At 33.3% G+C, this 26,541-nt stretch overlaps 2 protein-coding genes and 1 pseudogene across 3 annotated transcripts; all 3 read right to left on the reverse strand.

Annotated features, from left to right (window-relative positions):
* Nucleotides 1-814: 814 nt before the first annotated feature.
* On the reverse strand, nt 815-3,260 carry LOC111300731 (putative indole-3-acetic acid-amido synthetase GH3.1). Its single transcript, XM_022896349.2, has 3 exons — nt 2,863-3,260; nt 2,658-2,759; nt 815-2,531 (listed from the first exon to the last, which is right to left on the reverse strand). The coding sequence occupies exons 1-3, from the start codon at nt 3,180-3,182 to the stop codon at nt 1,157-1,159; spliced, it is 1,797 nt and encodes a 598-aa protein (XP_022752084.1). The 5' UTR covers nt 3,183-3,260; the 3' UTR covers nt 815-1,156.
* Nucleotides 3,261-14,955: 11,695 nt separating this feature from the next.
* On the reverse strand, nt 14,956-16,025 carry LOC111300732 (zinc finger protein GIS2-like). Its single transcript, XM_022896350.2, has one exon. The coding sequence runs from the start codon at nt 15,827-15,829 to the stop codon at nt 15,260-15,262; it is 570 nt and encodes a 189-aa protein (XP_022752085.1). The 5' UTR covers nt 15,830-16,025; the 3' UTR covers nt 14,956-15,259.
* Nucleotides 16,026-18,485: 2,460 nt separating this feature from the next.
* LOC111301050 (WD40 repeat-containing protein HOS15-like) lies at nt 18,486-26,447 on the reverse strand (annotated as a pseudogene). The gene is made up of 16 exons (XR_016330149.1): nt 26,264-26,447; nt 24,724-24,868; nt 24,276-24,634; nt 23,980-24,082; nt 23,820-23,866; nt 22,984-23,134; nt 22,056-22,119; nt 21,391-21,549; nt 21,180-21,301; nt 20,268-20,342; nt 19,964-20,009; nt 19,844-19,860; nt 19,513-19,612; nt 19,315-19,387; nt 19,096-19,170; nt 18,486-18,918 (listed from the first exon to the last, which is right to left on the reverse strand). The product of XR_016330149.1 is annotated as a WD40 repeat-containing protein HOS15-like (transcript).
* Nucleotides 26,448-26,541: the final 94 nt, after the last annotated feature.

Genomic DNA, 26,541 nt, shown 5'->3' on the forward strand with positions numbered 1-26,541 from the left:
ATTTATATATATGAATTAGTTCAGTCAAGAAGGAAAACCTTTTTTAAATAATAATAGTAATAAATGCTGTCCTCCAAATTAATATTATTTTTTAGAATTTTACAATTTGCAAGGCATGTGCAAAGCTAACTACTATTTCACCATTAAAGTGTTAATTATTAATTATGTTTAGGGCAATGCTACATGCATTAAAGAATTAAAGAATAAGCTTAGGTAGAAAAAACTCTAGCAAAAACATCATTAATTCACACACCAAACCAAAGTGATTAGCCCATGAATGAGAGTTAGGAAAATTGATTAACCTTTCTAAAATTCTGAGCTTTGGACATGGAATATTGCTTTATGAACTATATGATTCATAATGAATAAACAATAAATTAAATTCATTAATTATTGTTAAAAATATTAGTTTTCTTGGTCTATTATATTTGTCTTTTATTAATTTTTTGGATCAAAGGAACTCAATATTTAATTTAATATAATATTTTAAAAATAGTAAATAAAATTTATTTGATAACAAAAAGAATATACAATAGACCACACAATCATCAAATCAGCTTTAGAATAAGACTGCTATATTATTTACTCAAACAAGGAAACAACAAATAGAACTATGGCTGACATAAAGCCACAAACAGAACCCATTCTTCATATACATCCATTCATTAACAATCTATTGCATCCTTCCAAACAAATGACTTGAGCAAGAGCAAACCTAGCCAGTCATCACAACAAATTCTATCCTCACAGACGTTGTTGACAGAGGAATATGTAGCACGTGCGCTAAAATCCATGCAGAAAAGAGCTGGAGATGTAAAAGTAAATTGACAAGAAAACCATTGAAATACCAACAGATTTACAACGTTTGACGTTGCATGACTTGCATATCTTCAATGTCTTTTCCTCAACTTTATGAAAAGGAAGAAAAGACCGATGTAAGAAACGATTGCAAGGGACAAATAAACAAACAAACATGACATGGAGAAAAACGAAAGATTACATCATGCGTACACAAAGATTATATCAACTGAATTTATTACACAAACATTCTTGAGTTAAAAAAAAAGAGGGAAACGATGCTGTTGTTTTTTGGTTGGTGGCCAGGCAGATTATTTCTGGGAGTTTTATTCTTTCCCCAACATTATGCAGTGTGTGATCAATGACGTCGCTCCGGGGTCCAGTGTGGTAAAGCTGGACTGAAATGTTTTGAGACAACCCTTGAGTCGAGAAGTTCCATGATTGGGGTGAAGCTGACGCATCTTGGAACTTTGTATTGATTTATAGAGGCACCCCTTGAAATTGCATAGTCCATTAACTCCTCAAATGTGCCGTTTTTCACTACCCTTATCTCGAGTGGACCGATTGAGTTGTCTGCAACTCGGCTTTGGCGGTACACCGTGTTCAGTGATGCCTCCATTTGTAAGCAGCATTGGTTCAAAACTTCGTCTGTTGGGGCATTAGCTGAGTCTTTGACAAGTAATTCCCAGTAAATAACGTAGTGACCTGGTATTTGTTTGGTGTCCGCGTAGCTTGTGTACTCAACAACGCTGGTATTGAAATCCTTTAGCAAGACGGAAGCATTTTCAATGGCCTTTTGCAACTCAGGTTCATCAGTTTTGTCTGACTCGATGCTCAACAGAACGTTCTTTCTCCTAATGAAACGAAATTGTGGAGCTGCGTTGTGGAAACCGGTGACTTGAAGGATATCACCGACCCTGTAACGACACAACCCCGCATAAGTGGTGATGATGAGCTCATATTCTTTGCCGACCTCTAGATCAGCGAGATCAACAAGACGTGGCGGTGAGTCACGAGAAAGACCCGAAGTGGCTGACTTATGAGGCAAGAACTCAAAGTAAGCCATGTTTGGCATGATAGTGTATGAGACTTCGGATGGTTTGCACATTGGCTTGAGGTTCAACCCAAAATAACACTCTGACGAAGCATACATGGTGCAAGCCATTGGCAAGCCACCACTGTAAAATTCAAGGGTGGGAATATATTGAGCCATGGCTCCTGTTACGATCACATCAAGGTATTTAGTGTTTGGCCAAATTCTTGTGATAATACGTTCCCATTTCTCCCCCGAGCATTCCTTGATAATGAGCTCAGCAAGTTCTAGGTTAGGTTTCAAGATTTTGCTCATACATTCTCGAATTGAAGCATCAGTTACTTTACGGTTTAAGCTTCCCGTTGCAATGTCCCGAGCGAGTTGTTTCCAGTTGATTTGAAGGAAACGAATGGCCCTAAGCAGGCCAGAAGCGAAAACGGCACCAACACGAAGGACCTCTTCCCTCATGATCAATCCACAGAGCATCTGGGTATACATGCTCTGAAAAGAGTCGACGCAAAGAATGGCTTCGTTGGGGCTGGTGTAAACGTTGAAAGCGTCATATGGCCTGGTCTTAAAGTGGTCACTGTTGTAGTAGCTTGTAAGAACAGGGCGTGCCACGAGCCCTCCAGGAGTCTTCGTTTCAGCTTTCACAAACAAGAAATAAAGACCCTTCCCTTTGTCCAATCCCGGAACGTAACTGTCACCACCAAAGACAAAAATATCTAACTTTGTTTTCAACAAAAAATATCTTTTTTTTTTCCATGTAAAAAAGCCGTTGAAAAAAAAAGAAAAAAAAGAAAAAAATAGGACAAAATATACTCACAGATTCATTACAGGCATGAGAAGGCTATACAAGAGTTGACGACGATCCAACTCTTCATGAATTGTTGGCATCAGCTTCCTTTCTCCAGCTGAAGTCCCAGAACTGCACATTCAACCAAAAAAACAAAAAAAAAATTAAAAACTCCAAATCATACACAAATAAGAATACCAGAAAAAGCTCCATTAGTTATGGCTAAAATTCTCACCTAGTGAGAAACTCTGAAATTGGGTGAGCAGATAAGATAGGAGACTGGTCACCACTGGCGATCCTTTGGATCTCAGGCTGGAGATCCTCATAAGTTACAACAGGGATTTTAGACTTGAATGTTTCCCTGTCCGTAGCTCCATTAAGCTGGAACCGTTTGAGATACTCTGTCTCGGCATTTCGACTTAGGATCTCACTTAAAACCCTCTCTTGAACAGACTCAACATATTTTGTCATCTCTTCAATGAATTGAAGAGCTTTGGCATCTTTGTCACAAGCAGGAGCGCCAAGTGGAGACGGGAGAGTTGAATCAACTGCCATGTTCGATATTGAAAGGGAAAACCAAAAAAAGGTGAACTAAGTAATCTTAATAAAGCGAAATTGATTGCTATGGTGTGCGAGAAGCTGGGGAAAGATGGGTTGCTTATATAGGGAAGCCAGGCCATGAACTTTTTATGTGCCATGTCAGCACTTGTCTAATCTAGGGCCGAATGGGAATTTTATGTTGCTGAAAAATATTTGAGGTGTCCCCGAGTTGTAGCTTTGAAAGGAGACATGTGAGCCCCACGACACGTAATACTGATTATAAAAACCCCGACATGTGGGTCTAAGTGTCGTGCCATGTCATCATGGGTTGAGCTTTTATGTCTAGCCTAGACGTCAGCGGGACCACCCGGCTCTTTCTGGTTCATCAGTTGGTCTAGCTGATGGCGACCCTTGCCGGGTCTTGCAAGGAAAGAGACGGCCAAGCTACGGTCCAATTTGGTGTTGCTTAGGAGGGAGAAGTTTACAACAACTACTACTAGGACTATGATTAATCAAGCCCTTAATTACAATTAAATTATTAATTAATTACCACAGAAATCAAATTGGAATTATTTAAATAAAATATATATTTTTTAACAGAAGAAAACATTTTAGGGTCATAGTAGAAATCACGTGGAAGTGACTAAAAGGGTTTTCCTTTTTTTTTCCTAAACTTTTTTAAATGAAAGATTTGGTTAGAACTTAGAATTTGTGTTTTGTACTTGTTCTTCATGCCGAATTTCACTAGTAATAATTTTATATGATAAGGGTAGGTGGGGTTTTGTTACATTTGATTTTAAAATCATTAATTCATGGCAGTTGCATTACAAATGCCATTGTTTTCTCCACCATCTTTTGGGAATGGCTGTTTTTTTTTTTTTTTTTTTTGATAATTCTTCTTTGCAGTTGATTGAATATTAAATCATAGGATTGATTAAAAAAATTTTCAATTGTAAAATCAAACATTGACATTAAAAGGAATCCTAAGAAAAAACAAATGTAAAAATTGATTTATTTAGTAATATTGTACTATAGAATACCTAGAATGCTAGATCTAGATTTGGAGGTAGGCACCTCAATTTTAGATTATAGTAATATCTAGTTGTATGCCAACCAGCAAGATATTTATTATCATTATAGATATTAAATAAATCTATATTATGTCTAAATATGGAACTTTTCTTTTTAATTTTGTTGTTTTCTAAGCTAATTAATAAATATGTGTTTATAATTTTGTTATCATTATCAAGTTTTTCACTCAATTTTCTAGTGAACTCATCATGTTTATGAAATTAAATTTGTTAAATAAAGTAGGTATAAATGACACATGCTACGGCTAATAGATCATGAGGGAACAAAACCCAAATTTTTTTCTTGATAAATTAAATGAGCATTTAATTAATTTATTGGTTGCCAACTTCATGTTGTGCCATTTTGAAGGGAATAATTAATAAAGGTAATCTAGCAAAATTACTTTTGATGAACTAGGTAAAAACGAGAGCAAATTCCCTTAATATGCTTCATTAAAAATTACCAATTAATATATTATTATTATATATATGATCAATGCCTCTATGTTTCACATTTCATCCTAAAATGGATAACATCATTAATTTTAACTTATGACATTCATGTTAAGATTCCTTAAGTTTAATTATCATTTTGATGTTGATTATTCTTACGTAAAGTTTAATAATAATGAAAATATGTGACAATTACAAGTAAACATAACTCTCGTGTTAAAAATGAATTATCATAAATCTCATATTTATTTATTATCATTTTTTAAAAATAAGATTGGACTTTAATCCTAACAATTATAATTCTTTACCATGTTCTAACTTTTTTCAATACATTCATGAGTCAACCTCCACTAGTTTTTTTTCCATCCAATCAAATTGAAATTACATGGCTTGATTGTCTTCTTGTACGGAATAATTATAGCAAAAGAGATTGAGCTTGACATTAATTAATTACCTTTTAAAATGGGAAAGAAAATTAATAATTTTGAAAACACATATGACAGATGTATTCTAAATGTTCGATTATATATGGATTAAAGGCCAATTATGCCCTCTCGAAAGTTTTTCATTGTTGGTTCATAAAAAGAAATCAAGACGTAACATATACTAACAAAAATAATTTAATTTCTTAAAATTTTTTCATAAATCTAAACTTAATTATAATGTAAAAAAAAAATGCTGTGACATATAAATTAAACCTGTCCATGAACAAGGCACAATCTTCCATTTATCAATCTTAGGAAAGTACATTGAAATTGTACCATAAAAATAAACAGTTTTTCAACTTTGCAAGGCAAGAAAAGTTTTTGATATTGTTCTAGTGGTAAGCAAAACGTTATTCGAACTCCATTGATCATGCCAGCATGGTTAGGAATAAGTCCATTCTCTCTAAATCGTCAGCCATGACATTAACAGCATTTGATTAATACAGATGTTTAATAACAAATTAATTAGTAAAAATTAGAAAGATTGTAGCAATGTAGCCCTTGGGATTACAGCTGCCAATGTTGCCGAGAGCTGTGGCCAACCCTACCCTACAATTAAAACGAAAAAGAAGAAACTGTTTCTCCACATGCTATGAAGCCTACATGTGATGGACTGCGATTATACTCTTTCTGAGTTTGTCACGCATCATTATGTCTACGCATTCAAATGATATTATCCCATGTTTATTAAATTTTGATGTAGTTTTATATTAAGTTGAACTTCATTATTTATTGTCAATTAATTTTAAATTATATACTTGATAAATTCAAATTTAGTATAATACGGGAATATTTTAATTTTCATTTTTTTTACATAATAACAATATGCCCTATAATTAGATTTATCAATTCGTGTTATCGTATCATGTAAAATATTATATTCGAGTTGTGTTTTACACAAAAATTTTGTGTTATAGTTTGTATCGATATAAAAACGTAAAATACAATTTTTTTTTGTTTTATTAAACCCATTTATAATTTTTTTTTATAATTTTAAACCTTATTATCTTCATGTCTTTTGTTCGTATCGATTTTGTATCATATTACTGTATCATATTTTAAATTGTTAGGTCTATTTATAATCTAATATATAGTTTAATTAATATACCATTAATAGAGATTTATCAGGGGAAAAATTCAACTGTATATGAAAAACATATTCATGGCAGAAATGAACTAAGATGATTAGAGAAGTAAGCTATAAAAGTCTAACAGAGATGATTTAAACTAATCAAAAAAATAATGAAAAAAGATTTTACCAAAATTTCTTAAACAGATTATTCTCTTGATGTCTAATTCCATCACGATTAGGGATTTTTTTTTTATTATATATGGAGGAACATATTTCATGGATATTGTCTCCCTCTCTATTACCCTAAGCAAAGATGTCGACCTCCAAAACGTGCAACCCTTTATGTGATTTATATTTTATATGATTGTGACCCATCCTTTATCCCTAGGCCAATTTTGTAGTCTAAGCTTGGAGGGGAAATTCGAGTGATTACAAAGAAGTTTCAAGGTGATCAATAAAAAATCTAAGTTTTGGGTTTTTGTATGATTTTTTTTTTCATCAAAATATCCACTTTGGCCAAACTCTTGTTTCAAAATCTTACTACATTAAACTAACTTAATTACTTAACCCTACTCTTGTTTGATTTTTCACTCAATTGAGTTTTACTTCTTTGATTGTCTTCAAGGGAACATGGTCAAACTAGATAACCCATGAAATCTTCATATAACCAGCCATAACCCATGAAGTTATTGGTTAATCATTCCTCAGTCCTTTCTTTTATAAAGGTTCTTAGCTTAAATCTTATTCAAACTATCGAAATGAAAAAAATTCCCATGTTAATAATTAAAAAAAAAGATATATAGAATTCTCTTAATCTTATTTGTAAAATTAAAAGAAATATATATTATCAACAAAAACAAATTCAATCTTTAATTAGTTCAAACTCCGAGAAAAGTACTACTAGAATTTTTAGTTTAATCATTGAGATCAAAGGATAATTATAAAAATAAGTAACCACCAAAACATCAAAATGTCCACATGCCAAATGATCAATTGCAATCATAGGAGCCCCTATTATCCAAAAAAAAAAAAAAGTAAAAGAGAGACCATTGAAGATCAATAATATCGTTGTATCATCCAAAATCAATTGTGGATCCTATTTAGGCAAATAGAGTTGAAACAAGCACAAAGAAAGGGCCAAAATCTGGAGGAGAAGGCACAAAGAAACATCTTGGCGAAAAGCAGGAACATGAAAATGACGATTCAAAGTCACGGGCACAAAAACAACTGAACATGGAAGGGATACAGCTAGCTTTTGTGGTCCCTGACGCCTTTGAAAGTCTGCTGTCAAATAGCCAGAAAGAGTACGCAGGAACATTTCCACCACCTTGTTTTTCATCTTTATCTCTTCATAATTTGAAACCTTGTAACACTTGGTTCATTAAAAGATTCTGCTCATTGGAAGCAATTTCCTTATTTTATTCATTCATGCACACTGGCTAAATTTTGTACAAATTCGTGAAATGAAGACTTCCAACTTTGAGCTGTTTGGTTGTCTTCGTTAACGTAAAAATTTTTCAATCTTTTGAAAGCAGAAACCTTTGCTTCTCATCTTTTTTCCATTTCTCTCGACACCTACTTTTTCACTTGTCTTGATCTATATATTGCATTCGATATGCACTGTCTCCACTGCAAAAAAAAAAAAAAAAAAAAAGGGTTTTCAGCCAAACAGTCCTTGTCATCTTTTCTTTATTGATGTCTGGTAATTGAATTTACTATCTGCAAGTACGTTTATGACTCAAATTCATTTCATTACTTAAAAGTATGATTTTATATTTCCAGATGCATATTTTCCCTTATCGTTTCTATTATAATTTTTTCAAGATCAACAACAGTCTGGTTTTGTCTCAAGCCAAAGGGAGCATTGATGAAGTGGCCAAAGGCTGTAAAAATTTGAAGCATATAAAAACATGGTAAAAAAAATGCCATTAATTCTGCTCTCATATATATAGGCTACTTGTATAATGGAAAATACTAGGAAATGATGCAATATCAATATTCAGTAACAATTTCAGTGTTTCCCTAAATCAGGTTAAAATTTATGTGTCGCGATTTTATTTCCATATAATCCTTGGTTCAAATGAGCAAAACTAAATAGTTTGGGGAGTCCATGAACTCCATGTGAGGTTGGTCTTTTTAGTAGTTACCATCTAGCCTGAAAAATTAACATCACTTTAACATGTCTCATTATATGTAATATAGATAAAAGTTTATCACGTGATAAATTTAAAAAAAAACAACAAGCAAGATTAACGGACAAAAAAATATAATAAAACTTGAGCTCTTATAAAATATTAAGATTCAATCTAAAATTAATTGATTATAAATAAAAAGACTCAACTTAATTATAAGATAAAAAAAATTAATATTTAACATTCGTTAGATAACATCATTTTATCACTAATCTCTCTAACAAATTTATATATATATATATATATATATAGAGAGAGAGAGAGAGAGAGAGAGAGAAAGAGTATTTATTTGCTTTGTGTTGGTTATGCATTTCATTAGTTATTATACCAATATATATATATATATATATATATATAAATATATGTTCTGGAAACCTTCTCGCCTGTTATTAATTAATGGAAAAGAGTGACAAGACTACATGATAGAAGCTAGAACAAAAAAGAAATGAAGCCAAAGGGGAATGGAGTTGCAGAAAAGCATTAAAATTAAAAGGAGAATTTGGAATAGCAACATAAAGAGGTTCATTGCATCTCACAAACTGCAAATGAAACAACACTAATAATGCTTTTTAAGTTTGAAATAATTGGTTGAAGGATAATGACCTTCATGTGGGGAGGATGATGAATGCATTTATCAGCTGTTTCGTATTGAGAGTGACAATTCATATTCAAATCTATACATCTACTTATATTTGGCAAATACAAAACAAAATCATCTTTCATTTTTGCCTCTTTCTTCAGTATTCATTCAAATTTTCTTGCAAACTATACAGTCACCGGCCAAGGTGTAGCCCACCTGCTTTTGTCATCATACCAAAATGAGTAGGAGTAAGAAATGTCAAACCCAAATACATTGTCCAGAGAAACAAAACAGATTGATTAAATGGTGTCCTTTGGATCAAAAAAATTCACAAAGTGAGGAACTAAATTTGAAGTTGTAAGCTTTTATCATCCACTAATTACTTGTCAAACAGGTGAAATGATTCAACGTGATCTTTTACATCATCCTATCCGAGCCTTTTTTTTATTTATTATTGTGACATTGTCAAATAAAATATTTTCTACTAATCTTTCAGGACTAGTAGTGTAAGGATATTTTCATACATGAATTGGCAATTCCATTAATTACTTGTCAAAATGATCATGTATTATCAAAAAACAACAAAACAAAAATGTTTATGTACTTATCTTTGAATTCTTATGAGGTTTCCCAGTGATAGGAATTTGTCAATATATTGTGAATAATATCACGCATGCATGCTTGTATGCTTTCTCTTTCTTTCTCTCTTCAATGTGGTCCAGCACCTCTGCATGATCATGACTTGCCAGGACAGTGAAAAAAGGGAAGAAACAAAAACAACGAGATGGTAGTGAAACATCATGTTTTTTTAAATATAAAAGGAATTTAATGTTACTTTCCTATTCATTTCCATGAGTTAATCGGCTTCTTTCTCAGTTCTCAAGGGTATGAATCATACCTGATTACATTCCTGAATTCTGCTTAATTATTGCTCGGTAGTAAAAAGGCCGGCTCATAGTTTCTTTAAGCAATAGCACCGATTAATTAAATCGTGCTATGCATGGGGGCATTTAAGGCATTTAAGAAAGTCAGTCAACCCATTAATTGCAGCAATGACCAGTTAACAACATCAGACATCGACATTTTTGTCAACGTTTTCAGATTTTATTGGAGAGTAGTGAAGACCAAATGGTACCCAAGATCTTGGGTTGATTTTACTGAACTAAATTAAGGATTTAAACCTATTCCTTGATTTTGTTCAGATATAATGAATAGGGTCTAGCTTAATATTTCACTTTCAGGTCCGCAGGGATATTCATTTATGCTTAGATTATATATGTATGTCCTGAAGTGAGCAACATGGAACCAGAACCATTTCACAATACTCCCATACAATCCAAATTATAATATATATATATATATATATATATATATATATTAACCTAAGGGCTGAAGTTTTTCTGTTTTGTATAGAGTATAAACTGTAATAAGAAAAAGGTTGGCTTGACCAGCTTGCAATTTTGGTCCTCGGGCCTGATACCTATAACAGCTACTCTCAGCCAATAATCCAATATACACATTAATACCTTTTTTTTCCTTCTTTCTCCCCCTTCGTTTAGCTTCATTGTCCAGTTTATGTTGGAACATTTTCAATAATAATATATCATATAAAATATATGTGATGATAAAAGTTATGTGATTATTTATTAAGAATTATATTTGAAAAATTGAGTATATCTAAATAGACTTATATTTGAACTATTATATCTATATAAATAAACATCTATTTGGATGATCGTCGGTCGCCAAGAGATGTTTATTTTTGCAATTTCATGTGAAATTTTGATGAAAGACAACAAAGTTAGACAAAAACATTCATTTTTAGATTACAAAAGTTAATTCCGGAATTATGTGATATAAAAATTCACATGAATTCACAAGATATGTTTTGCATAACTAAAATTTTTTTTAATTATATTAATTTTTGTTCAATGGAAAATGCCACATGCACCGATGGTAAAATAATCTCTTAAACATTTGGGAGCCAAAATTAGAATTCTTAGACTCATGTTGAATTGTATATGGCTATTACCACCGAATGATGAATTTAAATTGGTTGAATCTATTCAATGTTTAATGGGATAATTGAAAAGAAAATGGACTAATAATAGTGGAACCCATGGATTGGCTCGTTAACAATAAAAGTAAATGGAAGTGGGATGCATGTAGGAATTCTTCTTGGCTTTGCCTATGCATGTCTCGATGAACGTTAACATTTCTTTTTGTCCCTTTTTGAGGCTGTTGTGGTCATTATTGTTATAATATTTTGTGCTTTTGTGCAAAATGTTTCTCCTGGTTTTTCATAATGAAAAATTTTAGACAGTTCTTCGTGATGGAAGATGAATAAAATATGCTATTGTGTATCCTTTGCAGGATCAAGTGCCATGTTCTTGGAATCTTGTTGATTCTTTGTTGCCATGCACTACACATAGAAATGCGACCTAAATGTCTTACAGCGCATATAAACATATATTGTCGTTTCAGTTTTAAGAACACATTGCGAGTATCAATGGTGTAAATATTTTACATTGCACAATTTGGTCAAGGAAGCAATGTGAATTCATGTTGGCCGAAACATATGATTGGACTATTCTACAATTTTTAAAATCAATTACGTGATTTTGATTAGAAATGAATTTAAATCATATATTATTTGTATTTTTTTACACAAGGGCAGAATAATGGGAACAAGAAAGCATAGGCCTTTATATTTAAGTACACTATTCTGACATGAAAATAAAATTTTCTTTTAAAATGTGTTTTGTAGTGGTCATAGGTTTAGACCAAATGATGCTATTATTATATGTAATATGATTCTTTAGAATCATATTTCATGACTTTTATTGTCATTATGATTTGGATATAAATATAATAATCACAAAATATTTGTGAAGGCATTTGAAATTAGAGATAAATATTAATAAACTTTAATTGCAATTTCATGAGAAATTTTGATGAAAGGCGACAAGGTTAGACAAAGACATTCATTTTGGATTACAAAAGTTAAATCCGGGATTGTGTGATTTCAAAATTCACAAGGTATGTTTTGCATACCTTTTATTATGTCTAATTGCACAAAGGCATATTAGTCTTATAAATAAAGTTTAAATTTATAAATACAAAATATTATTATGACCCATTTGGGTGATAGATATAGTTTTGATTAAGACTATAAAAATGATTAAAAATGTCCATGACAAAAGATGTGTACATGTATGATATTTTGATAGTCACTTGGTAGGTCCATCGATGGCCCTCTAATATGACTACATTTTAAAGAGATATATAAAATACCCTTGTCTATATATGTAACTTGTTGATTAAAAAAAGTCATCATTTGAGTGACGTACACAACAAGTTTTAAGTCTTGTATTGCCTATGATTAATAGCAATGGAAAATGACAAAAGATTGTCTCGTTACACTAAAGGATTTGAGGTCTCTTTGTAATAATTTACTTGATGAAAAAGACAATATGATGTATGATTCATAATTTGGCGGCAATGACCTAAGAAATATATAAAATGAACAAATGTGAAACTATCATGATAAGAATAAAAATAAAGCGATCACTATGAACTAAAAGAATTTATGATAATTGTACAAAGAATATCTATAATGATAAGAATAAAAAGAATATCTATAATGGCTGTGGGAGAGCCACTGACGATTGTGGTGGAAGCAAATGTCAATCTTTTGCCAGACCTCCTTATTGAAAGTGACTCCAAAGTTGTTATCTCATGGGTGAATCACATTAGCGAAAACCCATGGAAGTTCAGTAATGTTATCAACCGCCTCAGTCATTTACAAGCTGTCATAAAAAATATTTCGTTTGTTCATGTATCTAGAGAAGCTGATCACTTAGCGGAATATCTAGCCAAGTCGAGAGTGGATAGATCCACTGACTTGATTGCATGGTTGTAATTTTGTACCCCTCTTTGTCCTAATAAAATCTCATTTTTCAAAAGAAAAAAAAATCTATAATAATTGTATTACTGTAGAAAGAGCATTCCTTAAAGAATAGATATACATACATGATGGAGGTATTGATCTTATAAATCTTCAATATACAAATTAGTATAAAAGTTTCACCGTATGGTATGAAAAATTAACATAACTATATTAAAAATTTAGGGATGAGATTCAAACCTATAATATAAAGTTACTCACGATGAAAACTTGACTTAACGTTTAATATAATATCAAGTCTTAAAATTAATGAATTAAAATACATTATCTGTATATAACTACAAGCACCATAATCTTATATTTTTATCGCAAGTAAAATGTTTGGTACCAATAATGATAAGAAAAGAATGAGGTTATAATTTTAATAGACTCATAGCATAAATATATTAAATTGTTATAGTTACAAGAACGCTCTTAATTCTATTATATATAATGAGTAGGATCTAACTAAATATATTACTTTTAGGTCCCTAGGGTTCATTTATGCTAGATTATATACATGTCCAGAAGTGAGCAACATGGATACAGAAGTCCAGAACCATGTCATAGTACTCCCACACAATCCAAATTTAAAAAAAAAAAAGAAACCTGTATTAATTTTAACCTAAGGACTGAAGTTTTTCTGTCTTGTATAGAGTATAGACTGTAACAAGAAAAGGATTGTCTTGACCGGCTTGCAATTTTGGTCCTCGGTCCTGATATCTATAACAGCTACCGTCAGCCAATTACACATTCATACCTTTTTTCCTTCTTTCTCCCCCTTCTTTTAGCTTCTTTGTTCCAGTCTATGCCATGAAAAAGTATGGTTTACTGGTAAAATTATTTACTCCCCCACAATTAGGTAGTTATGGTTAAGAATTTTGTTTCATGAGTACTGCATTTTTTGATGAAGTTATGAGTTGAAATCTTTGTTTTTTCCATGATCGAGATGAATCGAGAAGACTGGGATACGTGATCCTTGAATCAATAAGGTCTTGGGCCTTATCATCAACAATTAACTCTTCTGATATTGAAATAATGATCTCTTCTATTTCACTATAGTTTGTTTTCAATGATGATCACTTACTGGTTAATTTTCAAACCTTCGACCTTATCTAATGTAAGTTTTTTTCTTGGTCGGTCAGTGTCAACCCACAAACTTTCAACAGTTGTGGCCATGACTATGAAAGAAGCTTGTCGGCTTAGGTTTATAGGCTAATAAAAGAAGAAAGGAGGTTAGTTCCAGGTCAAGGATATCTAAACCCATGCTGCAAAATTCACATGGCTTATGTCATGGAGATAATTATAGGTTTGTTATTATTCTCATTTCTAAGCCATCTCAATATTTTTTTTATTTTTATTTTGGGTCTAGGCTTATAGTCAATTGCTCTCTGTCATCACATGAAAGATGCTTCTAGGCTGATTAATTGGTTTTCTTTGGTCAATCTACAACCTATTTTCATATTTTGGCTAGTCTGCATAGAGTAATTCAGTCTGCTGCCTTCAATTTTTATACTAGATAATTAAGTTGGGAGATTATTGAAGATTGAAAATCAAAACTAATGACATTTGGGGGAAATATATGTGATCATTACAATTCAATTATTGTCTCAACCATCTATCAAATTGTATTTTCAACAGTAGATATTAATAAAATATTTTATTCTTAATTTTAATAATAAAAATTCAAATAATAATAATAATCTCAAATATCAAAAAATTGTATTTACCAACAGATTCGAAAGGATTTAAGCCTTAAATTTGAAAACTATTGAGCATGCTTTTTTTTGGTGCAACTAATAAGCATGCATTGCTATCATTAGTTGTGAAGCTTTTTTTTTTCCTTCTCCTAAACAAGTAAGTTTCATGATAATAATGGAAACAAGGAAAAGAAAGTCAGCTTGATGGGACAAAGAAATTTTAGTCAAGTACAATTGTAATCGAATTCCATTTATCCAGTCTGAGATATTTTAGTAAAATTTTGCTTTATTGGACGGATTGATTTAACTACTTCGAAGTGCCCAAGTTATGACCCTGCCATGCTATTGATTGACGTTAATCATTCATGATGGACTTTGGATTTGGAGCAAAGCCCAAAATCATCGTCAAGCACAATGTTGGAATCCATACTTGAACTACTTCACGAGTTGGTCATAGCCCAGACAGAAAGGAAAACTATTCTCATGCAGAGCCGGCAAGTAACAGCAAGATTGGATAGCAAAGCCTATAAATTTTAAGGAAAAAAAAAAAAGAGAAAATTTCCCAAAGTGAGATAGAACAGTTAGATAACACTTCTACAACCGAAGATTTAAGTCTAGCTTTTGCAAATCAGGTTTTTGCGTTGGCAATTTATCAAGGAGCAAGCTTCCTGGCGAGATTGAATCCATAGATTCCTCGAACATAAAGGGTATCCATGCCATCCCAAACCGCGGACTGGAATCACCAAATCTTGCTACCATTGCAGACCCTTCTCTGATAGGCTTGTGAACAAGAGAATGAGGCTGGACCCCTAGTGATCGAACCGCAATAGAATTGAAAGGAAATCCCACTACTGTCATCATCATCATTTTGTGAGACTGGAACCTTTTAGCAGCTCCCCTTTCCCTCTTGTGTGCATTCTGGTGGCCACCCAAGGCCTGAGAACTATAAAACTTTCTCATGCAAAAGTTGCATGAGAAAACTTTGTTGCTGGCAGGCTTTGATTGATTGTCACACTCTGCAGCTGTTGCGGGCTCACTTCTGTTGAGCCCTAAACTCAAAACTTCCCCGAAGTTATCTCCAACTCCTTTTTCATTGACTGATTTAGCATCTTGATTGTTGACTGATGTCTCATTTATTTCTTCATTATCCCTCAGGAAAGCCATATATCGCACAAAGAGTCTCGACTCAGACAGGTTTGTATATAGGAAGTTTTGGACATAAAAGGGCTTCAGGAAATTGTAGATCAGCTGTGGTTTCCCATCTGATGATGCTTGAACATTTCACAACTATTAATGTTGGCCATGTCAAACTTCGGATCCTGTCTCGAACACTACGGATGGACAGGCTTTATGTTATCCAAAGATTGAATAAGTACAACAGAAAATCAGGGTAAAAAGTTATAGCTCCTTTACCATGTTCATAAAATATGTATCAAACTTCCTACCAATTGGTAAAAGTAGCTTGTCCAATTACTTCAATTCAAAGTACCCAAGTAAATTACTTTCATCTAACTGAGATGGCCCCAAGCATCATGTGCTCTATATCCTATTCACCCCACACCATAATTTTCAATCTCTTTTGCGGGACTTGGCCAATTGTGGGCCACTCCTTGCAAAGGGTAGGTCTGCTTACTTATATCTGGTAGAATTTTTGTTAAGATGGTTGCAGACATTAGAAGGAATCCTGTTTTTCACCAACGTTCAAAAAAACAACACCCTTTTTTGGGTGTTTATTGAATCAGAGAACTGACCATTTTGGCAGGGGTGGTGGCTGGTAGGCAATGACATTCAATGATTCGTATCCGCACCGTGACTCTTATGATATCCTGTACTTACCATCCTCTGTACTTGAATTTAAAAATAGCTAGATCTAGACATGTAGATTCAAAGTTGTCTTTTCAAATATAAAATATGTTTCATGAATCAGAATTTTCAATTTTTTCAAATACGGTCCGAGGTATCATCAGTTTTTATTTGAATCTAATCTCATCTTAGACAAAATTAAAAATACATTTTTTTCATTTTAATACATTCAAAATTTTATTTTTGAAATGCTTTCAACGAAAATGGAACCAAATTGATAAAAAAGAATTCTTCTTACAAACTGAAGTAACCCTTTCAGGATCAATTGTCATCAATTTCATATAAAAATAAATGATCTGATGCTAAATCAGTCTAGTGATGTCAAGTTTGCTAAAACATGTAGAAGCAAAGGTGCATTAGGTAATCCTTTAGTTCATGATAAATATAATAACATTAGAATTATTAAGGGGGTTTAGGGGGCCCAACTGCCCAAGAGAACTGACAATAATGGCGATAAAAAAGCAGGGCAGGGGATTTTCAATTGGTTTCTTTCTATAAACGAGGATCAAATGTGTGTGTCGTGATGCAGTGGGCAGTGTGTATGTTCAGTAGAAGTGCGTTGGGAACCACTTGTGCGTATTCTCAGAATCATTCTGTTCCAAAGAAATATCAAATTTTAAAATCTCAGCTTCCCCACATTGGGGTGTAATGAAAGCAGCTATGATGCTGAAGCTTCAGGAGATCAAAAAATTGTGGTGTTGGAATGCTGAGTCAGAATTTTGAGCATTAGACTTGTCTATCAGTTAGTTTGCATATATACTGTTCTAATAAGAAATAAACAACAAATAATTCCCATAAAATAGTAGCAATTCTCTCTACTTCAGATATGCTAAGCAGGTAAGTCATTTTTTCAAACAGAGATACTAATAAAATCACTAATACCCCAGCTTCAAGAGTCTTATCTCATATCTGACCAACTCTAAAAAAAATAAACTTTTCGTAGTTTTCCATCTGCTAAACATAGTCATAAAGAAAATTATTGAAACCCCACAAACTTGAGCATGAACTTTCATTTTGCACTAAAAATGAAAACCAAGGAATGTTGTATTCATGGTAAAACACTTTTAAGAACCAAATTCATGAGTCTCTGAATGGTTATCAAATTATCATATTGTACTTAAGGGCATTTTTGGGTGGGAATGGAATTAGAGAGGTGGAGATTCTGTTGGTGTGGAAACTGATGAAGGTTGAAATTTACTGGGACTGATATATAATCAGAAGTAGTTCCCTAACTATGGAACAAAGGAAGCATATATGATATGAATCAGGACTGGCACATGAATGTAGATATATCAAATCTCTGTGTTGTCTTGGTATCAAGTTTTAAAGCATTTGATTACAAGGATAGAAACAGAGCAATAATTAAGGATGCCATAGAAATGCTGGTTCGAAAGGGAATTGTGGAAGAAATATATGCTTCCACACATCAAAGAAATAAGTAAAGAAAGATAAAAAGGCCAACAGATAATAGGAGGCCAATGCCTCCCAACTGGCTGCGCACATTGACTCTGGCAACATAGTGAATGCCACTCAATTTGGCATTTAAAATGATAGATTGGTGATGAAGAGATATCGAATAAATAATAAAAGTGATTAAATGTGCATTTTGGTTTTGAAAATCTGAAGACAAACCATTAGAAACCACATTGTTAATGATATGTTTGCACCGAGTTTCGTTTTCATTTTTGACTTAGTGGGAAAAGTTTTGGATAACTACCCTTCAAATGGGAAAGGAATTCACAGTTGTCTAAGATATGTGAGACCGGCCCAAAAGATTTCTAAGAACTTGAAGGCTGGGGAAGCTTATTTTTGGCAAACATGGCGTGGCGAATATGAAGAGTAAATGCTACTCTTTTCATACATGGTAGTTCAGGAAAATGAACCAAAAAAATCATTCTTTGCTGCCAGTGGGCGGAAGGATCTGGTTCCCGGAATGAGATTATAATCCAACTAACCAGAGACTTAAGGATTCTTTCTGATTACGGATGGATGATTCAGAGCTAAACAATGCTGTACAAAGCAGGCTACTAGTTCACAACTAATGCCTAATCCACAAAATAATAACAAATTTCCCTTTTCATTCAAAAGAAAATACCTAACTATAACTGATTATCTAATCTAAGAGCAGGAAACGTGGCATCTTCCCCACAGAGAGAAGCTTTCCATGTTGTTACATTCTAAAGTCTAAGACGCATAACGTATTGTTTGCGAAACAAGCAGCAATCCCGTCACCTTCCCTGTTCCAACATACTTCAAATATACCCCCTTTGCCAGTATATGTCTTTACAATCTTCCCTTCCTTCAAGGACCAGATATGCATCGATTTATCAAGAGATCCACTGGCCAGATACTCCCCGTTTGGGCAAAATGCAACAGCGTATACAGGGTCCCTGGCAGTTTAATCAAAAGAAACTTGTGAGAAAAACCAAACTGCCTAAATCATGCTAATTGCTCATTTCACCATCAACAAGGCTTTAAGTGACCTTATATAATTAAAAAGGTATTCTATGCTGCCATCATTTAAATGGAAGAAGCAAGTAGAGAAGAATAGATTCGATGGATGGTACCTGTGTCCATTCAAGCAGTAGAGAAGTTTCCCTAGTTCCACATCCCACAGCTTCACCGTAGAGTCAAATGATGCACTACATGGAAAAGAAATGAACAAAATGTTAAGGAAAACTTAAATGAAGATTCACAGCAGCTCTTGTTTTGCAGTCTACACTCTACATGAATTTCATTGAATTAGAGAGGAGTCCCTTGGAACTAAAAAGGGGAAGCCTTGGAACATAGAATGTATTAGACGCATGTTATCCTTCTCTTTTACTTCCCCTTTTCCTCTTCTGGTTAAGTTAGGTAATACTGCAATATTGTTGCATCCCTGATAAATAGCTATTTAGACTTCTTTAACTTTGTTTAATCCTCAAACCATTGCATCTTAAATTGTGATCAATCAAGCAGTTGCATCCTCAATCAACAGCCAGTACAGTTTGTAGAAACAAAGCCTTTATGGCACACTGTGAAATATAAATTAAAATTTTGAAAATTATCATCCACAAATATGTACTGAAGAGAGACAGAGAGAGACTACAGAAATATAAAGGATACAAATGGGCAATTACATCTTAATCTATAGCCTAAATCAAGTTCAAGCTTGAAAAAATTATATGTAAGATAGGTGTTTTGCTTTTTGAGACTACTGAGTCAGGTTGGTCTATCAACTGGCTTCAAATATCAGACCTAATAATAAACATAAGAATGATATGTATGCACAAATCGTGATCCAGCAAACAGAAATTAAAACAATTTCTACTACACCTGATGGCATATATCTCCTGCAGAACAATTGCTCAAATTTTCTCCTTAATTTACAAATGAATGCACCCAGGCATGTTCACAAATGGATTATATTGAAAAAATTGAAAGCTCAAAAGTAACTCTCCCTTAGATCATGGACATACTTGTCCTACTTCATACACCATATCTGCAGCGAGACTTTCCATTAGTTGAAGCATAAAAGAAGAAAAGAATGAATACTAATACATAAAGACACAGCAACAAAAAATAGGGACTAAAAACCAACAGAAACAAAGCTATAATAATCCAGAAAGCTGGCATATTGTTTCAAAATTATTTTTTTCAAAAAGAAAAAAATCAGACAAAATGCAATCCAATAAAAATGTATAATTCATGCAATAAAGGATGTCTGTTAAGTAATGATAAAAAAGATAGTGTATACAACTTTTGCAGTAATATCATCAGAGCAAGAGGCCAACAGTGAACATGTATGATCCCATTTGACACAATTTACTTCACCCTGAAATGCACAAAGTTCAAATATGTGAATAGAAGAGCAGAAATAAATTCAATTCAAAAGTTTTGCTTATCAAAATCCAAAAGCAAACATTGTTTGTAGTCGGTAATTAAAGCCCGTGGGTGGCAAGTTACAGAAGTCATAAAGGCTTTTTCATTGTTGTAAAAGTTTCCTAGTAAATTGTTTCTCAGAAAGAAAAATGTAAAAGAATATGGAAATGAAAAACATTTTTTATTCTTGAAACTGTTTCCTGTAAAAGAAAAGCTTGAATAAAAAACTTGGAAACTTAGCCCTTCACTAGATGCAGATAACAAAATTTATAGAACAGAAAGGGAAAGGGAAAGAAAGAAGTAGGAGGCGAGGTATGGAGAGATGGTGTATAAATATACATTTCATATAACCAGCAACTATGAGAAGTATTAGAAGATTGGTATATCAGTTCAAGCATAAAAGAGAGAGGTTAGAGTTCAGCATTTCCAGCTCAGATTGAACCTTGACCTCAGACCTAACTGTTATTAAGTCTTTTCTTTTATCAGATGCAGGTAACAAAATTTTAAATAGAAAAGAAAGGTTAAAAAGAAAGAGGGGTAAGGAAGATAGACAAATTTAAGCAAGACAATACAGGCAGTAGGAGGTATGCATTTCATACAACCAACAACCATGAGTTGCATCAAGATTAGTATATCAGTTAAAGTATAGAAGAGGAGGATTAGGTTTGGGATGTCCTTGTTACTTAGAATCTTATTTTGATCCAACAGTTAGCCCACTCTTTTGGATAAAACCAAAAGAATCACATAAAGAAATTATGAGATTGTTGGACCAGTAAGAAGAGAAACAAACCTGATGCCCCGCAAAGGTCTTAATAGGGTGGGTTTCTCCAATCTTGCAAACATATATCATATGGTCTGTGGAGCTTGTAGCAAATGAAACATTGTTGCGCCAATCAACATCAAGGGTTGGACCTAAAAGGTCAAAATGATGAAACTCTAGATGAATGAATATTGGTTATGCGACTAAAAGCCAAATCTTAATGCTTACTCCAATGGCCCACCTGTGTGAAATTCAAATTGCTGTTTCCATTCCTCTGCCTTTACATCCCACACAACTGCCATCTTATCAGAGCTTCCAGTAAGAAGATAAACACCCTTCTTGTTCCACTTCAGAGAAAATATAGGTCCTTTGTGTTTACTCAAAGTAGTCCTGAGTTCACCTAACCAAGAAATAATTGAGTGAGAAAGAGGAAGAGAAAAAAGGGGGGAGATAAGTAGTCAAACACTCACAATCAGTCAAAAACATATACCAGTGGAATTATAAATAGCTAAAAGAGAAACAAATTCAGTTAAAACCACAAATAAACCTCTTATTTTGACAGGGTAACCAGCTAATGATTTAATAAAGAAAAAAATTATGAACACCAAAAAGCACATGGAAAAATTGGGTATGAACACCAAATCAAAGGCTGGTTTAACAAAATAGATTTTGTGGCCTTTAATTGCAAAAGTATATCACCTACAATAACTGTAGTACAATTAACTAATCAGAATTTAAGTTATGTAGGGACATTAAAATATTATGTGGAGTCCACATTTACAAGTGATGGACACCTACATAATTCTTGATTGTGATTGGGTAATTGTAGGATTTTAGGAAAAAGAATTGCAGGTGAAATGCTCCCCTACAGAATGGCATAAATAAAAAAAACCCAAAATGACTTACCATTTGTCATCCAAATTCTTGCTTGGCCATCATATGAACCTGTTACACGAAATGTCCCCTCACCCTGAATACAGGCAGGCAAAAAGAATGATATTTTTTCCATATCAAAAAGAATGACAACCAAATAGGCAAGCAGCTAAAGTGCCATCTATAGCATTTTCAATTAAGTTCACTTACTGCACAAGAACAATTAAAAAGACGCACATTAGACAGCAATGTAAGAATGACAACCAAATAGGCCAGCAGCTAAAGTGCCATTTATGGCGTTTCCAATAAAGTTCACTTACCGCACAAGAGCAATTAAAACTGCACACTTTAGACAGCAAGGATTGGAAACAGAAAACAACTGCAAAGCAAAAGCATTTGCATTAAATTGCAGTCCATACTAACCAAACATCCATTAAAAAAACAGAATGGTACAATTACATTGGTCAACTTCCCATCTGCTTGAACAAAGTAAATCTAGTCCACCTAAGGATGACACACCACCACGTTTGCTCCATCAGCACCTGACTGCCCAAAAAATGGCTGCCACTCCAAATCCACTGCTCAAAGAACTAATTTCATTATATGATCATAACAGCTGAACTAATCAGGTTCATCCTATGATCTTGAGAAAAATAGATCCGGATTCAACCTAATTCCTGCAGCTAAGTATTTTAGGAAAGCAAGACGTATACCATAAAAAAGATAACTATTCTTTGTTGCTTCTTCTATGTTATATCTCTAGTTATTTCTTTTATTACAGTCAAGCTGATTGGTTCTCTTGCATAGTATTAGCACTATAACAACATGTTATATAGAATTGCAAACCATAACATCAAATTAAGGGAATGAGAATATAAAGTGTTGGACTCCATTGGTGATCTGTAATAAAGGAACCAAAAATTTGTAGGAAACTTAAGCCCACAACAGTGACAAAACTCACATTCCAATCGAGTGTTGTCGCATCTTTGCTCTTCTCATTTGTTCTTCCTTTTACATGCTTCAGCACTAGAACATTTAATGAACTGTTTTGTGCACCAGATTTGCAAAGCCCATCAGCTATTGTCCAAATACGAGCTGTTGAATCTCCAGACCTACAAATTCAGGCAACAAAAGTTAAGTGCAAGTGATATAATGAAACGACGAAACTTCATGAATATAAACTGGTTAGTGACATTCTGCTATCATGACATCCAACAACTGAGATTAAAACCAATAGCTACAAACTTATCAATTGAATACTTAGATGACATGTAAATCAACAGAAAACAACAAGAGGAACCAAGTCATATATAACGAAACTCTTAGCATAGAGCAGCAAGATCTCAGTTTAACTTTTTCTTTTTTTTTCAAAAGATCTCAATTAATGTCAACAACAGTGCAATTAAGCATCTCTGCTAGATAAGGAGAACTTCAACTTGCCAGTCCTACAACAGTACTAACACCAATACACAGGAAAACAGATCCTATATTCACACAACCAGAGACTGCACAAATTGCCCTTTTGTTTACAGACCACTTATCCAATGAGCAGAAGGATTGATCAAAAGGTTTTGCTACCAGCATCCCTTAATTTCTATCTTTCAAATGATTCGAACCTCTAAAATTGCACACTGAACTAATACACATGGTACATCTCATGAAGCAACAGAAATCAGCAAGTTCTGACAATAAAAAATGCTAAATGACTAGAAATTTATAACAAAGGTGGAAATAAGTACATATGTGAAAGAACAAACCATCAACATCAGAAACATTTCATCACAGAAAAATTCCAACCCTGATGCAAGAAGTGAACCAGTTGGACTCCATGCGCACGCACAAAACTGCAAAAATAAATGCTCAGAGAGAGAGAGAGAGAAAGAGGAGAGAGTAAAGAATAAATGTGTGCACATGAAAGTCCATCTAGGTATATAAGAAAATTCAAAAAGGCTTAAACCTCAGAAGTGTGCCCTTCCAAAATTGTAACATCAGAACTAGGAATTTCACAAGCCTCCTGAGATGCTAGGGTTGACTAGTAGCAATATCCATAGGTTCTGGTCCTACTAAACACAACAATGCAATATAAATGAAAATGAATGACCAGCAACACTCGTTAAGAGTGCTAATTTTGCAAATCTATATGAAGACAAATTTCATGTGAATTGTCAAATATTCAATTAAAGAAAATGTCAAGGCTAATAGAAAGAAACAGATATCAAACCAGGAAGAAATATAACAAAGGAGTTAACTAACCTACAGAAGTTCCGTTTTCTTCATGCTTGACAGCATCCTTTTCTTCTTGATTCATAAACATATCTCTTATAGCAAGTTCCTTAGGTTGCTTTTCTTGCTCCTTACTGCTTTTCAGCCTTCTCCCCTTCCTTTTCACCTTCCTTCTCCCTTTTGTATCTTTCTTTCTCTCTTACTTGTGCACGCTCTCCTTCATGCTCCCTGTCAACCTCTTCATCTTTATCTTTGTCCCTATCTTTGTCTCTATCCTTTTGGATATTCTTCCTTTCCTCTTTTGTCATTTGCTGCAATTGATTTACATCCTTTGTTATTATATCCAAAGGTTGCAAGATTGAGAAATCTTCATCCATTTCTACATCATTCTGCAAACTCAAAATGAATCATGATGAACATATGCTCTTACATATCCTCTCACCAAACCCCCCAAAATAATAACAATAAGCATGCTAACATTTCTCAAATTGGCTTCCATCTCCAAGTACTGAAGTACCTTTTGAACAAATGTAATAAGCACCCCTGGCGGAATCAAATTCCCATCAATAGTACCTTATTAATGCCTGCCTCATATCCTAAAGTAAATGCTGAATGCGTAAAACCTGCAGGCATTTGATAAGCAGAAGATAAGATATATTGGACACTATTTACAAGAACTATTCATTTGACGCTTGAAAAACAACAAAGCAGAACCAAGGAACCCTCCACCTATTTTTCTCTATACAACCACCACTATGTTTGGTATCAAGTTAATCCAATCTCTCCTAATTTTCTCTTCTATTTGAAAGAGAAGGAAAGGAATGAAAGCTGTTTTTCCTTTCTTGTGTTTGGTATGAAGGATAGAAAATAGAGGGAAAGAAAGAGGTTAGGAATAAAAATGTAAATAAAAAGGTTAATTCAAGTTAAATAGTGTTTTCCTCCTGAGATGATTGGATTTGGAAGGAACAGAAAGGTACAATTCCATTCAATTTTCCTTCCCTCCACCTAGTTTCCTCCTAACAAAAGGATGGAAGGAAGAACTATTTTCCTTCCACACTTCCTTATTCTAATTCTACCAAACTCAGTGTTAGTTAATAAACAAAATCTGAATAGTACATGTAGGATGTGTTTGGTACACAAGATTATGTAGGATAGGATAAGATGATATTATGAATAGGATTAAATTAAATAATGTCATCCTAACTTGCATTTGACGTGTGCAAGGACTAAGATAGGATAATTTATTTATTAGTAAAAATTATCCTTCCTCAAAGTTTACACAATTTAAATTATTGATATAATTTTTAAAGTTATAATAGAATATGTAAGTTCAATCCCATGGATTAAAAATAATCCTCTCCACTTTGGAAGGATTGAATCATCAGATTGATTAATCCTCATTGTAATCCTATCCCTTCATTTAGATACAAACCAAACATAATATAAATGATTATCATTCTATCTTATCCATCATCCTATGCACCAAACATAACCGTAAATTTTCAATTCAATATTATGACTGTGCAAAATGTTAACCAGGATGTGTCTGTCTCAATCATTGCAAAGATTATAAAAACTAAATAACTAATATTTCTGAAACTGAGAGTTCATATAGGGATTCTCATCTAAAGATATCCGGTGCCCTAGCCGGCCGCATTCTATCACGCCGGTAATAAACACTATGAGATTGAAAACCCTAGCCAGAATAATAGCCAATATCAACTATCCATTTTCACGGATCAAAAGCCACAATGTAACTTAAGAACATTATAATACAAAAAATTAATCTCAAAATTACAGGTCACACGCTTCAATTAAATATTTTTCTCGCTTATTTTCTTTTACATTAAACGAGCAACAATAATAACAGATTAAAGTTCGTCACTAATTGCAAATACAGCGAAAAAAATTTCCCCAGGATATAGAATTAAAACGAAACAAAAACAAAGAAATAGAGTTAAAAAAAAAAAAAAAAAAAAAAAGAGATCGCTACAAAGTAAAGGAAATTTTGAACTGACCTGACTCTTGAAGGTAACGGAAGACGAGGTAATTCAATTTGACGGAGGTGATGGAGATCATTCTTACGAAAGTAGCCTAATCCAACGGCTGTGATAGAAGCTCAGATTATCATTAGATAAGCGACGCAAAGCCTTTTATTTTGCAGATGCCAAGAGGCTTTGGGGTCTCAAGATAAGAAAGAGACTATTATTTTCTGACCTTTTTTTTTTAGATTTTTTATTTTGTCAAAAGGTTTTCATTGCTCTGGGCCTAATTTACCATTGGTCGAATTTGGGCT

The sequence above is a fragment of the Durio zibethinus genome, chromosome 18 (assembly GCF_047325235.1).
Source record: "Durio zibethinus cultivar Kanyao isolate XHJ-2024 chromosome 18, ASM4732523v1, whole genome shotgun sequence".
NCBI classification, from domain to species: Eukaryota; Viridiplantae; Streptophyta; class Magnoliopsida; order Malvales; family Malvaceae; genus Durio; species Durio zibethinus.